General features: G+C 38.2%; 4 protein-coding genes across 5 annotated transcripts in view; 3 read left to right on the forward strand and 1 right to left on the reverse strand.

Annotated features, from left to right (window-relative positions):
* The first annotated feature begins 229 nt into the window (after positions 1-229).
* LOC113204645 (uncharacterized protein C05D11.1) lies at positions 230-5,578 on the forward strand. The gene is made up of 18 exons (XM_026419888.2): positions 230-481; positions 882-1,022; positions 1,231-1,331; positions 1,442-1,651; positions 1,752-1,874; positions 1,970-2,124; positions 2,193-2,292; positions 2,375-2,644; positions 2,768-3,022; positions 3,091-3,264; positions 3,345-3,581; positions 3,662-3,842; positions 3,918-4,176; positions 4,259-4,439; positions 4,508-4,651; positions 4,744-4,904; positions 4,982-5,134; positions 5,212-5,578. Exons 1-18 carry the CDS (start codon positions 298-300, stop codon positions 5,270-5,272), a joined length of 3,090 nt encoding a protein of 1,029 aa, XP_026275673.1. The 5' UTR covers positions 230-297; the 3' UTR covers positions 5,273-5,578.
* LOC113204649 (WW domain-containing oxidoreductase) lies at positions 5,479-7,455 on the reverse strand. Of its 2 annotated transcripts, none has more exons than XM_026419894.2 (7): positions 7,208-7,455; positions 7,078-7,118; positions 6,733-6,969; positions 6,457-6,652; positions 6,194-6,379; positions 5,861-6,122; positions 5,479-5,770 (listed from the first exon to the last, which is right to left on the reverse strand). In XM_026419894.2, the coding sequence occupies exons 1-7, from the start codon at positions 7,300-7,302 to the stop codon at positions 5,576-5,578; spliced, it is 1,212 nt and encodes a 403-aa protein (XP_026275679.1). In that variant the 5' UTR covers positions 7,303-7,455; the 3' UTR covers positions 5,479-5,575. The 2 variants fall into 2 exon arrangements, with proteins under 2 accessions (XP_026275679.1, XP_026275678.1); XM_026419893.2 differs by having other exon boundaries at positions 7,054-7,118; positions 7,208-7,454.
* An 86-nt stretch (positions 7,456-7,541) lies between these two features.
* On the forward strand, positions 7,542-12,394 carry LOC113204648 (putative inorganic phosphate cotransporter). The gene is made up of 12 exons (XM_026419892.2): positions 7,542-7,714; positions 7,974-8,130; positions 8,227-8,465; positions 8,544-8,783; positions 8,857-8,944; positions 9,028-9,257; positions 9,339-9,491; positions 9,583-9,715; positions 9,809-10,050; positions 10,129-10,267; positions 11,044-11,099; positions 11,179-12,394. The coding sequence occupies exons 2-11, from the start codon at positions 8,046-8,048 to the stop codon at positions 11,097-11,099; spliced, it is 1,605 nt and encodes a 534-aa protein (XP_026275677.1). The 5' UTR covers positions 7,542-7,714; positions 7,974-8,045; the 3' UTR covers positions 11,179-12,394.
* A 365-nt stretch (positions 12,395-12,759) lies between these two features.
* Positions 12,760-13,333, forward strand: part of LOC113204644 (protein spire) — a gene marked incomplete in the record, with an annotated part of 243,059 nt that continues 242,485 nt past the window's right edge. Inside the window, 1 exon segment of the mRNA XM_052266847.1 lies at positions 12,760-13,140. Within this exon segment, the coding sequence (XP_052122807.1) occupies positions 12,855-13,140 (286 nt within the window).

Raw genomic sequence — 13,333 nt, forward strand, 5'->3', positions numbered from 1 at the left:
ATCGATACCAACCAAACCAAAATAGGTTATTTTTTTCATATATTGATGCTTTCTTTGTGTAAGTGAGGCACAATTATCAACAACTGTCATGGATTTATCAATTTACATATTCTGAGGGAGACAAACATTTGGTTCCTAATCGTCAGACTAAAAATTGTTCATCCATTTTTGACGTTCATTGATACCTCCTTTCACCCCCCCCCCTCCGCCGGGAAGCAAGCTGCTGCAGCTGCAATTTGCCAACCAACCGCCGTCCGTCGTCGTCGGCGCTCCTCTCACGGCACTTTATTGTGGTTAATGCTCGCCATGGCGCCCCTCGACAGCTCCTCCATTCAGCCAGTTGAAAATAATTTCGAACTATTGTGTTCGTTGAAATGCAACAATTTGATACCAGTGAGTAAATACCGTTCACCACGCACTGGGTTGACCGTGGTCATTGCCAGCGTCGAGGGACCCGTCGTGAAGGGCTACTTCACCGTAGGTAAGAATTTCACTGTAGTAGTCCTTTTTGGCGAGAGTATCTTTGCGTCACTTTCTCGTTTTAATACCACCAAGTTGATACTGACCTGAGGTGCTAATCCACGCACTTTAATTTTTACCTGAGCAACCTTTAATGTCTCTACCGGCATGCCCGTCTCTGTTGACTCACTCAAGCAATATCATGAAATAGTTAAGACATTCCAGCACTGTCAACTGCACAATGTGATCTTGTACTTATTCTAGACAAGTTGTTCTTAAAACATTTTCTATAAGTTTTTGAACTTATGCTGCTGACTTGTTTTGGTGTTTTATGGTGGTGTTTTGCACAAGTGGAGTGCTGATTATTGCCATTTATTATTGTAGTGATGATTATTATCCTGTTTTTGGTATTATCTGTATAGCTACGGAGGCACCTGACGACGATGGGTTGCCCCACACTTTGGAACATCTCATTTTCCTGGGCAGTGAACAATACCCCTATAAAGGTGTTCTTGATCTCTTGGCTAATCGCTGCCTTGCATCTGGGACCAATGCCTGGACAGGTAATGTGCTTATTGCAAACGTATTATAGCATCTAGGGGCAGCATGTATCCTATCTGTAAAATAAATGTTGCAACCCTTCACTTCCTCTCACCTGTCATTAAAAGATGATAGATGGAGAGGAGGAAGGGCGACACATTTTGCAGATGTGATATTGTTGCATGCACCCATCTCTCTCTACTTATCGTATCATATTTGTTTGGATTTTAGATACTGATCACACTTGCTATACCATGATGACGGCAGGAAGCGAAGGTTTCCTAACACTAATGCCAATTTATGTTGACCATATACTGTATCCCCTTCTTAATGTAAGTTTAATTTCTTGTGAAAGTAAAACAAATGTTCCTTGACACACTTACATTTTATCCTACGTTCTTAATAAGTTTTGACCTTTAAATTTTATTTTTATTTTCTGAAGGACTCTGGCTTTGTCACTGAAGTTCACCATATTACGGGAAAGGGTGAAGATGCCGGTGTTGTCTATTGTGAAATGCAAGGTAGAGAAAATTCTGGAGAGTCTCTTACTTATATTGAAATGAAAAGAGCCATGTATCCAGAGCCATGCAACTACAGATATGAAGAAGGAGGTGTTATGAAGAATTTACGTGAGAGTTGTAGTAACACAAAGGTTTGCCATAAATGATCCTCATAAACTTTATTTATACATACTAATTTAAGTTACATCACTGTAAAGTAATTTTATTTACCTTTATCCATCTTAAATTCAGGTTCGAAACTATCACAAGAAGTATTATCGTCCCGAGAATCTCACCCTCATCATTGCCGGTCAAGTGAAACCAGAAGATGTTTTTGCTGCCCTTGCTCCCATTGAAAGCAAAATTGTGTCAAAAGTTAGTGTGTTTTTGTAATTGTATACTGTGCAATTAGAGTGGGTTGTTGTGTATTTTTTATTTATTTTTTAATTTCAAATGTAAATTTGTGCCAGGGAGACCTTGGTCCATTTGAGAAGCCTTGGCAGAGCCTTGTCCCAGAGTTTACTGCATCTGTTGACAAGGAAGTTCCTTATCCATGTGATGAGGAAGATAATGGCATGGTGTTTGTTGGATGGAGAGGTCCTTGCGCTGTGACTGATTTATCTGGGTAAGATTATGTCAAATATCACTTGAAAATGAAGAAATAGTACTTATTTTAATATACTTGTTTTACAGAATAACAGCGTGCTGTCTTCTTCTTAAGTACCTTTGTGGTACTTCAGCAAGCCCTTTGCTACAAGAATTTGTTGAAAACGATGACCCCTGTGCCAGCGATGTTTGTATTATTCATTATCTATCTTGAACAGTGCTCTGAAAACATTAATTTGTCATCAGTAACTAATATTGACTTGTTCTAGGTTTCATTTTCTTTGGCGGAGAATAAGGAGGCTATGATATACATGATCTTTTCCAATGTTCCGGTCGACAAATTGAACTCCATCAAATCTAAGTTGGATACGAGGTTAAAAAAATTTGTGAATGGCGAGGAACATATTGAAATGAGCAGAATGCAAACTGTCATTAATAGACATCGCCAGGAGACTTTAAGTCATTTGGAAACTAATCCTCATGATGCAGTTGCTTTCATGGTTATTGCTGACATGCTTTATGGCACTAGCAAAGAAGATGTAAGTAATAACAAAATTAAAGTGTTTTTGCTGTGTTTGTTTTATTCAGAGTTTAAACAATTATTTGACTTGTACTTAAATTCTCCCCCCCCCCCTTTTTTTTTTTTAAATCTCTGGTCACAGTTGCACCAACGTTTAAATATTCTTGAAATATTAGATAAGCTAGTTGTTGAAGAAGAAAGCTACTGGATAAACCTTTTAAACAAGTATCTTGTGGAAAACAAGAGTGCAACAATTAGGGGCCGCCCAAGTCAGGCTGAGCGGCAACGACTGTCTGATGATGAAGAGAAAAGAATTGAAAAGCAGAGAAAGGATCTTGGGCCAGATGGCTTGAAGAAGTATGAGAAGGAGTTAGAAGATGCCATTGCCCACAATGAGGTGCCCTATCTGTCAACTATTTTTTATAACTTTGTTGTCTTCTGCTTTGACACTGTATTATTTTCCAGCTTCCACCACCTGAAGCAATGTTACGTAGTGTGGCTATTCCTGATGCTTCTTCAATCAATTTCCATCCCATTGAACGTTTTTCAAGTGACTCTCCTCAGCAACACAGTAACCTGCCCCTTGACAAAGTTCCTGTCTTTACACATGTTGATCATGTGCACACAAATTTTGTCTATGTAAGTGTACTTCTCCTCAGTATTTATATTTACTAATTTTGCTGGAAGGGAAGCTACAACTCTCTTTGTTCTGTCTGTAGTTATATCTTCTAATGGACACAGCAAGTCTTGATCCTGAGTTACGACCATACCTCTCACTTCTCATTGAAGCTTTGATGGAACTCCCCATTAATGAGAATGGGAAGGTTACAACTTATGAAGATGTAGTTGCGGAGCTGGAGAGAGATACAGTGTCTTCAAGTTCAGCCATTGGAGTGTCTGGTGGATCTCGTTTTATCTGTGGATCATTCAGCTCCACAGCATTTCTATCTATTCAGGTATTTGTTGCTGATTAAAATAGTTGGGTAGTTTGAATGTTGTTGCACATTTGATTAATGCTGAATGTTTAAATTTGAAGTGTGAGCCAGCCAAGTTTAAGAAGGGCATTCAATGGATGAACAAGCTTCTTTTCAAGACAGTTCTGGATGCTGACCGTATCAAAACAATTGCAACAAAGCTAGTTAATGATGTTGCACGCTTAAAGCGGAATGGTTCTAAAATCGTATCTGCTCTCATGAAAGGAATTCGTTTTGAAAAAGGTTTATAAAATTAAAATTCAGATTCTTTTCTTTTGTTTATGCTGGTGTCTCAATTGATTTGTTATTCCTTTTCAGAAAGTAATCATTATTCCTCAAGTGTTCTCAGACAGCAGAAGTTCTTAACATCCTTAATTGAGAAATTGGGCAATCCTGAAGAATCTAAAAAGATTGTGGCAAATCTTGAAAAAGTGCGGCAAATAATCACTTTGCCAAGTAATATAGTATTACATGTTGCTGCAAATCTAGAAGAATTGCCATCTCATGTGAAACCTGATAGCCTTGTTGACATCTTGTCTGGACTTCTTCCAAGTGATGTCACACCTATTACCAAGAAGTAATTCTCCATCCTTTTCATTATTGATCCTATTTTGTGTAGAAAGTGGAGTTCAGTCAACTACATAGGTATTATGTTTCAGGCTGAATGTTACACCTGACTGGAAATTGGTGTCCTCCAACTCACCAAATCCAAGCTGTGCTGTTGGAATGGGATGTATCGAGTCAGCATTTTTGATCCAGAGCATACCTTGTATCAATAGTCCATTAGATGAAGATCTGGCTCCACTCCTGGTTTACCTGCAATACCTGTCTCAGCTGGAGGTAAATCAGCACCTTTTTTCTTTCACGTTATACTACTACTATATTCTACTGTAATTTTACTTTTGCAGGGGCCAATGTGGAAGCAAATCAGAGGACAGGGGCTTTCATACAGCTACAGTGTCTTTCCTAGCACTCATGAAGGTTTGCTCTACCTTGTACTGTACAGAGCAACAAATGTTGTTGCTGCCTACAAGGAAGCCCGTAGCATCTTGGTCAGTACGAGGGCTATGATTTCATCCTAACATTACAGTATAACATTTCCATTTTTCTAATCTAATTTATTTTCCTCCTTTCTAAATGTTAGGAAGGACATTTGAAGGATGCTAGCACCTTTGAGGGAACTCTTCTTGAATCGGCTAGGAGTTCCCTGATTTTTGAAATCATCCATCAAGAACGTAGTGTTGGGCAATTAGTTGGGCAGTCAATATTGTGGTACTTCAAGGGTGTAGACCAATACTACAATAGGTAAACATTTTGTTCTTATCAAAAACAGATACCATCTATGAGATCATTCACTGATTCTTTTCCCCTCCCCCTTCCAGTAAGCTTGTAAAGCAGATTGCCTCAGTTACTGCTGAAGACATGGCTCGAGTTGCTCCCAAGTATATTCCACCTCTCTTCAAGTCTGAAGACAGTCGCCTATCGGTGGTTGTTCATACCTCTAAAGCTTCTGAAGTTGCATCAGAATTCAAGGAGTGAGTCTAGAATAGTTTTTTTAATAGATTACTTGTTTTTTACTGTCTTAAAAACTTTCTTTTATTGTTCCATTTAGGTTGGGTGTAAACACTGAGGTTTATCCGTCATTAGAGGAAAGCTTCTTATCACAATGGTAATCTTTAATGAGTACCCATGCATGGATATATTCTAATAATCCCAGTGAAAACGCAGTGCTAATTTGAAAATAATGTCAATTTTAAATACGTACAATTAATTTCAAAACAATCAACTTAACAAATGTATTTTTTAAAGACAATTAGTCATGTATATTATATTGTGTACAGCATACTCATCCTTTACCCAGCATGAAATGAAGCTCGGGTTTTAGTTTCTTTCATACTTTATTTTTAAAATCCCACCGTTTGAAAAGTTATAATGGTAATAGTTTTGTATAAAAATTAATAAGAATTGATACAAAATCAGTTTGGTACAGTGTTTTCTCCTAGTACACTGTTCACCATATCCACACTTATATCCCAGAGCAACTTAGACATTTGAGGGTCTTCACTTTTTGGGCTTGGTGTGCAACGGCAGCAATTGTTAAAATACAGGCCAGTGCAGCCGGAAAGTTCATGAGCTGTGGCACAGTATACAGTGGTACTTGCTCCTTGTTGCTAGGAAAGAGAAGAAGCCAGGAAACAAATGAAAATAAATAGTGTCATGTCCTCTCATAAGGTTTGTAAAAGATATATCCAATTAATTACCACTGATTTAGTGAAAGGTCGAACTACAGCAAAAGCAAGTCTGTAACCCCACCAATGGCGAGAAATATCAGTAGAAATCATGTTCCCAGGATGAACAGAAAATACTTGGATGTTGTCATCATACCATCTTTCTGACAACTCTTTAGCAAAGAGTACATTACACAGTTTTGTATTGTTATATGTCATCATGCCACTGAACCCTTTAGAAGTTTTAGGAGACAAATTTGACTCTGTGAGAGAATTCAATTTGAAATTGGAAAACCTGAAAAGACAAGAGAAAATCAAGACAATGATTTTTAGGGGGTTTGTACTTGAGTTAAGTTTTCCATCTACCTGTGGCTTTCAGATGAGAGCACAACTACTCTTGATGGTTTGGCCTCAAGCAATTGAGGCTTTAACATGAGAGTTAAATAAAAGTGACTAAGGTGATTAACTTGAAAAGCAGACTCAAAACCATCAACTGTTAGGTTGAATGGTGCAGCAAATACTCCAGCATTTAATATGAGGATATCTAGTTTCCTAGAATAGGGAAATTTTATTAAAATACTAAACCAATTTGAAACAAAAAAAAAGCAGGTTGAAATAGAACAGGCTACCTGTATCGCTGCTGAAATGTCAAAGCAAATGTTTTCACGGAATGTAGAGACTGCAAATCCAGGGATATAAAGTCACTGTTGACATTAGGTCGCTCACTTCGTATGCGGGCAATAGCTTCTTCGGTCTTTGACTCATCTCTGCATGCAAATATGACAGTACAGCCATGCAGAGCAAGGGAGCGTGCAGTCTCAAATCCTTGAAAAAGAACAAAAAAAAACATACAATGTAATTTCTTTGGCCAAAATTTTTGTACTAATGTTTTATTAAAAACACACCTATGCCAGTGTTGGCACCGGTCACTATTGCAATTTTTCCACTCAAATCACGGCCATGCAATACCTGCAAAGCAGTGCTTGACCCATCAAACCTTTGACGGAAGTCTCCTGGATGCTCTTTTTCCTCAATAGCAAAGGCTAATCTAGGGTCAGTATATGTTGTTCTGCCATTTTCTTTGTTTTTATAGTAGACCTTTCCCTCTTCATCAACACATTTCTCCCATCCAAAAGGCATTTCTATAAAATTATATGAAATACAGATATTGTCATCACGATACAATATATACAAAATGGTAGTTTCAACAATTTCTTTCAAGAAACCTCCAGAGACAACTTTCTTCTTGCCTGTTCTTGGATGGTTCCACTGTGAACCCTTAGTAGAATGGCTAGCGAGGGGAAAACAAAATTAATAATTGAAAAATAAATAAATAAAAACGAAAAGAAGAAAAAATCGTTTCTAGTATTTATGTTTTACTTGACGTAATAAACAGATCCGTCCAACGTTGCTCGTTCTTCCCATCCGGGTGGAAGTTCGTCTTCACTATCAGAGTCTGGCAGGATTAATGCCATAACGCGGTGACGGTGACCGTAACTCTAAAATTGATATCGTATCGTAATCGTTTGGGCGTATAAGTTATAACTTGGCTATCAGTGACATCAGCAGATATTATCGCAGAGAGGTTACAAGTGCGTTTTGTTTTGTTTACTGCCAAGAGCAGACGACAACCTCAACAACCGCCTGCTGTCAAAAATTAGAACGTGTCTAGATTCAAACAGTAGTTGGGGGAACAGCGGGAACAGTTCGTTGTTGTTTTGTTTTGTTATCTGTGCAATTTGTCAACCTTGGCATCTGGCCTAGAGTTCTGTATCTTTTCTTTGTTGTGACTTTTGCTTTGGGCCTTGAATTAAAAGAGATCACATTTATCAAGGCATTGAGACATCACAGTGGTCTACCACACACCACTCTTCAACACTATGAGAGGTAGACCTTGCAAATTTCACGTTTATTTTGTTGTCTTGTCTAAAACAAGATACTTCCTTCTAGGTTACTGTCTGAACTCAGCTGATTTGGTGGGCGGACTTGTTGCCTATCATTGACAAACCCTTTTGTTTAGTGTCTTACTGGTGCTACTGTTATTATTTTCTCATGGGCGGGAGCGCATAGCACATGTCGACTTGCTTGTTGTAAAATCATCATCCTTTTAAATTAATGAAAATCTCATCATTTGTGTTCTTATCAGGTTAGTGTTGACAAACGGACTTCGTTGATGGAACGCCTACGCTTTTGGAGTTTAAAACTACACTAACCGACTATGGCTGCTGTACGCGCTGGGTCCTCTGGAGACTTTCTAGATGATGACGAACCTGCTCTCGTTATTAATGCATCTAAAAGCAGAGGTACATATTTTTTTTTTATTGATATTGTTTTCTCTTTTTCTTCTCCATCTGCAAACTCTGTGTTTATGGTGTGACTGGTATTTTTTTGTGTTTCAGAGACATCTTATGGTACATCCTCACTAAGCCAGCCGCCTGTGGTTGATAGCAATGACTGGATCAAGGCCCGTTTTGTTGTAGGATTTATGGGCTTTTTGGGTCTTGCCTTAGTTTATGCCATGCGAGTCAATCTGTCGGTGGTAATTGTAGCAATGGTTAATAATACTAAACCTCCAGATGATATCAATGTCACTGTGCCAGATGCCTGTCCAGGTCCTTCTGGTCCAGCACCTCCTCCGGTTCGTTAATAATATGTAATATTCTAATTTTAATAATTAAATGCAGTGCAGAGAGACTAATAAAAATCTTTGTCTTAGCCAAAACAAGGAGAATTCGATTGGGATGCTCGTACTCAGGGAATCATTTTGGGATCATTCTTTTATGGGTATGTGCTTACTCAAGTACCTGGTGGTAGATTGGCAGAGCAGTATGGAGCCAAAACTATTTTTGGCTGGGGTATCTTCATTACTGCGATTTTTACACTACTCAGTCCTCCTGCTGCAAGAATGGGGGAAGGAGTTTTCATATTTGTCAGAGTACTTGAAGGATTGGGTGAGGTGTGTATTATTTCTTCTTATTATTAATAACCATGTTTACCTTCCATCTAATATTAAACTAAAATGTTACAAGGGCGTTACGTTTCCATCCATGGTTGCTATGTTGGCTCGCTGGATTCCTCCTCTGGAAAGGAATACATTTGCAGCTGCTGTTTATTCTGGTAATTTTACTTGGCTGATATTTTGAAAGCCCTCTGATTTATGTATACTCTTGTCATTAATTCAAGTGGTGCACGATTTTCAGGATCAAACTTTGGAACAATTATTTCAATGCCACTCTCAGGGTACTTAGCCTCTGTTGAATGGATGGGAGGATGGCCTTTGGCTTTTTATGTCTTTGGTGGCCTAGGTGTAATCTGGTGTGTGGTTTGGTGGCAGATCATTTTTGACTCTCCTTCAACTCATCCCAGAATTAGTGCTCAAGAGAGGGAGTACATATTGGCTAGTTTAGGACCAGAGAATTCCCAAGACAAGGTAACATTAAGTAATTATTTTCATTCTCTCATCATCTAGTATCAACTCAAATTTTCTCTAAAACTGATTGTGATTTTCTAGGACGATAGTGATTTTCCATGGGTGGACATTTTCTGTTGTGTCCCCTTTTGGGCAATTATGGTCAGTCAATGTGGGATGGCATGGGCATTTTACACACAGCTAACAGAAATGCCCACCTACATGGCCCATATTTTGAAGTATAGTTTGCAGGCTGTAAGTCTTTTAGAAAAAATTGTATCTTTAATTCTGCTACATTTGACTTCCAACCTGTTTTTAAAGTATTCTGTTTTAAAATCTAATACAGAATGCAGTGTTAACATCCATCCCCTACCTTACCTCTTGGATCAGCAGTTTGTTATTCTGTCGGTTAGCTGATTGGCTGATTGAAAAGGAATATTTGTCACCAGTGGCCTCTATGAAAATTTTTAATTCATTAGGTAAAATTGAAACCTTATTTTCTAAGGATTTTACAATTTTACTTTAAAGTATTTATTGAGTGTTGCTAATTATCCTTAAATTTTCTCATTTAGCATCTGTTGTTCCATCAATTGGCTTCATTGGAGCTGCTCTTGCTGGCTGTGATCGTCAACTTGTTATGGTGATAATTAGTCTGACTGGTGCATTTGTTGGAGCTCAGTATGCTGGTAACCAAATGAATCATATTGCACTGAGTCCTAGGTATGCTGGCACAATGTATGGTATGACAAACGGTGTCGCCAATCTTTGTGGTTTTCTTGCACCCTACACAATTGGGTCAATTATCAACAACCATGTGAGTGTTTTCAAGTATAAATGGGTAATAGTGCAGAAGTAAGGCACAGAATGTTGAAGGGACATTTCTTTTCTGCAGGAGACAGTTGGCAGATGGCAACTGGTATTTTTCTTAGCAGCAGCAGTTAACATTATCACAAACTTAGTATACATTATTTTTGGCTCGGCAAAGGAGCAACCATTCAATCATCCCAATCCAAAGCCAAGCTACCTCTCAGGTAAGATTTCTCTCAAAAAACATTAATTTTTTGAGTTCTAATTTATTTGTTAAGGGCAGTCATTTGTAAATATGAATGTCATGATATTCTGTTTGCAACTCCTTTATGTATATATTGGTGTTGTCATTTAATGCTGCACTTCAGGCGCGGTGGGTCTTTAGTGAGCCGCCTGAAAGGTGGTCAATTTGTGCAATAAAACCCCTGTATGTAGGCAACTTACAGGGTTTGGCCGTATGTGTCAGCCGGACTGTACCGCGCCTGCTACATGTGCATTGATAAAGTGTTGGGTTGACCAAGGGAATTTTACTGGCCAAAGCTTTGTTGGGTTTCTATTAAGGCAAAACTATGGCAGAAGGATTGAATTTTTTTCACAGTTTTTGGCATTTTTTTGGTACCTTTAAGTGTAGCTACAAATTTGAATAGATTGGTCATCAATTTGTAGGGAATTTGGGAATTGGGGATTCTCCAAAATTAAATGATGATTGCTTAACATTCTACATTGGGTGCTGGTGCATAAAGCAGCTTTAAAAAAGAGTTGTGCTATGCACACCTTCTGTTGTGAAGTGTTGGTGAACATAACATGCCAGAACCTATGACTTTTAATTCCCAGCAAGATGATATGATTTTAAAAACATTTTTTTTGTTGGATGGTACTGAGTCATGTCAAAAACTGTGCAGAAACATGGTGTGCTGCACGAACAACTGCTATGGTTTTGCCCATTTCCTGTTGTTTGATCTATTGTGGGTTCTTAACGCTATGGCTTTTTCTGGTGCAGAAGTTGATGAACAGACGGAGCCTCTTCTCGGTGTATCAGAAGTCTTGCATAGATAGGTATGGCTTGCGGGGTTGTGGAAAACTTGGCAACTTATAAAAGGACAAATTTCATTAACGTGGTTCTATTTGTTTCTAGGTCTTCAGTAACAGCCTCTTTTGTGGTAAGGAGGCTGACACCATTCTTTAGCAAATTTAACACTTGCAGGATACAGTCAACACTTAACCTTGAAATGCCTGGATTATTATTCAAATCATCAGACTTGTTTGATTATTTTTCTATGCCAGTTAAACTAAGCACAAAAAGAAGACATGTGATACCTAATTTGTATGATGGTGTTCTCACATTCCAGGTGACTTTTAAATGCATGGTCGGTCCAGTGTCTTGATATTATTATTATTTGGTTTTTGATCTGTGAAGTCTTTGACTGTATGTTTAGTTAATACAATTTATATACTCGGTACATAAAATCTAATCTAAAATAGATGGAGCTCAGAAAAGCATTTGTTGAAGCAGTATTCTTTAAGGTATTTTGTTAATCTCTTGTTTTTATACCTTTTGTATATTTTTTAGGAGTGTTGCTTCATGTGTGGTCAAAAACTTTGTATTATTTTATTACAAAGATGTCACATATGGCAGAGTAGTTCTGTTTTAAAGTTGTATGGTGTACAAAGGTTTGAGTTAGCTCATTTTAATACGAAAATGACTTAAGTACATAGTAAACATTTAAAAAAAATTAGTATAATTGACTTTTTGTCAAGGCAGTTAAAGAAGTATTTCTTCTTTTAAGGAACAGTCTGTGACTTTATTGCAGGTATATATATATGCTGTGATATTTTATGCGCTGTGAAGAAATGTGTGGGAGCAGTCAGATTTGGTTTAAAAGTTTAGAGTTTTCGATTTGTCACAATTTGACTAGCCTCCCCCCCTTGACTCTGACATTATATTCAAAATTGAGTTTTTATCCGTTATGATAAATGGGGCTAATATATTCTATGATATGGGTGTGAAATTATTTGAGTACAATATGTCAATTTTTGATTCTGGATAATGCATTGACATGTTATTGTCTGGTCTATCTGTGCCTGAACATGACCTTATTCTACTTATTTGAACTCAGTGGATTTTTTAATTTTTTAAATACTGATATGTATGGAATATTATTATACCATTCCCTGCAGAGAAAATGTTCCTATAGACTCTTTATTGAACGAGTCAAAATGGTGATTTTTAGCACCCTTTTATCAAGAAGCTGCTGATCACCTGCAGTCATGTATTGGTGGATAATTTGTGTACTTCGCCGAATTTACACATATGTTAGTGTAAAAAATAAATAAACTTTATTTTCATACAAGTACAAGTATTTTTTTTATCTCCTCAACACTGTCGCTGTCACCCAGTGACTCGTTCATTCTTGCAATTTTTTTGCAATACTCTAAGAACAGTCGGTGTTGAGTCGTCTGCTAGCAGACGACAAGCAGCGTGACTTCATGTACCAACCAAGCACAACCATCTGTCAGCAATGTCAACGCTTGTAGGAAATTCAAAATCGAAATTCTCATTAAAAAACCGCTAAGTGCTAATGAAAATGGTGTTTATACACCAAATGCATAATGAGAATCCTGTTAAATACTAACTTTTGTGCGGTTCACTTGTCCGTGTCTGTTGGTACGACAGATCGGTGGTGGGGGGAGCGCTGCGCTCCCAGCCGGCGAACCAAAACAACCGCGCCGTCAGTATGCCTATGGCCGTGCGCGGGGCAACTTCACGCCCGTTTCCTCTCGTGATTGTGAGTGTGTGATGTGATCGTAATTATGGCTTCAGACGTGTCGGTGACGACCAAACCGAAACAAGTGATAAGAAAGTGCACCTTGGATGAAAACGGATGTGTGTCGCTCCTGGATATATTGAATTCCTTCAACGCCCCGATCAATGAAGAACATGCGTGGGCCTTGTGCTTCCAGTGCGCGGAGTGCTTCAAAAGTGCGGTGGAGAGCGATAAAAATAAGTGCGTCTTAGTGGATTCAGTGGACCAAGTGTTTGTGAGCAAAGAAGGGACGGTCCACCCGAAGACGTTACTGGCAACAGCGGAGAATGCAGGTTAGTCATGACAAATTGTCAACAAAATTGAGGGTGTGTTTGTGTAGTTTGTTTGGTCCCATATTTGCTCTACTGATGATGTATAAAAATACAATTTTCTATTTATCTGCATTTAAATATTTGTTGTCAAACAGTGGGACCTTGTCAGGCGGATTGCTTTAGCAAATTTTGTAACGGCTGTATATTTTTCGTA

This window comes from Frankliniella occidentalis, unplaced genomic scaffold, assembly GCF_000697945.3.
Source record: "Frankliniella occidentalis isolate FOCC.00 unplaced genomic scaffold, Focc_3.1 Scaffold3, whole genome shotgun sequence".
Taxonomy (NCBI): Eukaryota; Metazoa; Arthropoda; class Insecta; order Thysanoptera; family Thripidae; genus Frankliniella; species Frankliniella occidentalis.

What these genes read in the sequence shown, in the direction of transcription:
- LOC113204649 (XM_026419893.2), bottom strand. Translation starts at nt 7,302, where the DNA reads ATGGCATTAATCCTGCCAGACTCTGATAGTGAAGACGAACTTCCACCC. An exon ending in CGGTGCCAACACTGGCATAG is followed by an intron (nt 6,653 to 6,732) that starts GTGTGTTTTTAA and finishes TTCTTTTTCAAG; the next exon opens with GATTTGAGACTGCACGCTCC. An exon ending in ACATTTCAGCAGCGATACAG is followed by an intron (nt 6,380 to 6,456) that starts GTAGCCTGTTCT and finishes TCCCTATTCTAG; the next exon opens with GAAACTAGATATCCTCATAT.
- LOC113204645 (XM_026419888.2), top strand. Translation starts at nt 298, where the DNA reads ATGCTCGCCATGGCGCCCCTCGACAGCTCCTCCATTCAGCCAGTTGAA. An exon ending in TACTGTATCCCCTTCTTAAT is followed by an intron (nt 1,332 to 1,441) that starts GTAAGTTTAATT and finishes TATTTTCTGAAG; the next exon opens with GACTCTGGCTTTGTCACTGA. An exon ending in AAAGCAAAATTGTGTCAAAA is followed by an intron (nt 1,875 to 1,969) that starts GTTAGTGTGTTT and finishes AATTTGTGCCAG; the next exon opens with GGAGACCTTGGTCCATTTGA.
- LOC113204648 (XM_026419892.2), top strand. Translation starts at nt 8,046, where the DNA reads ATGGCTGCTGTACGCGCTGGGTCCTCTGGAGACTTTCTAGATGATGAC. An exon ending in GAAAATTTTTAATTCATTAG is followed by an intron (nt 9,716 to 9,808) that starts GTAAAATTGAAA and finishes TTTCTCATTTAG; the next exon opens with CATCTGTTGTTCCATCAATT. An exon ending in GGTCAATTATCAACAACCAT is followed by an intron (nt 10,051 to 10,128) that starts GTGAGTGTTTTC and finishes TCTTTTCTGCAG; the next exon opens with GAGACAGTTGGCAGATGGCA.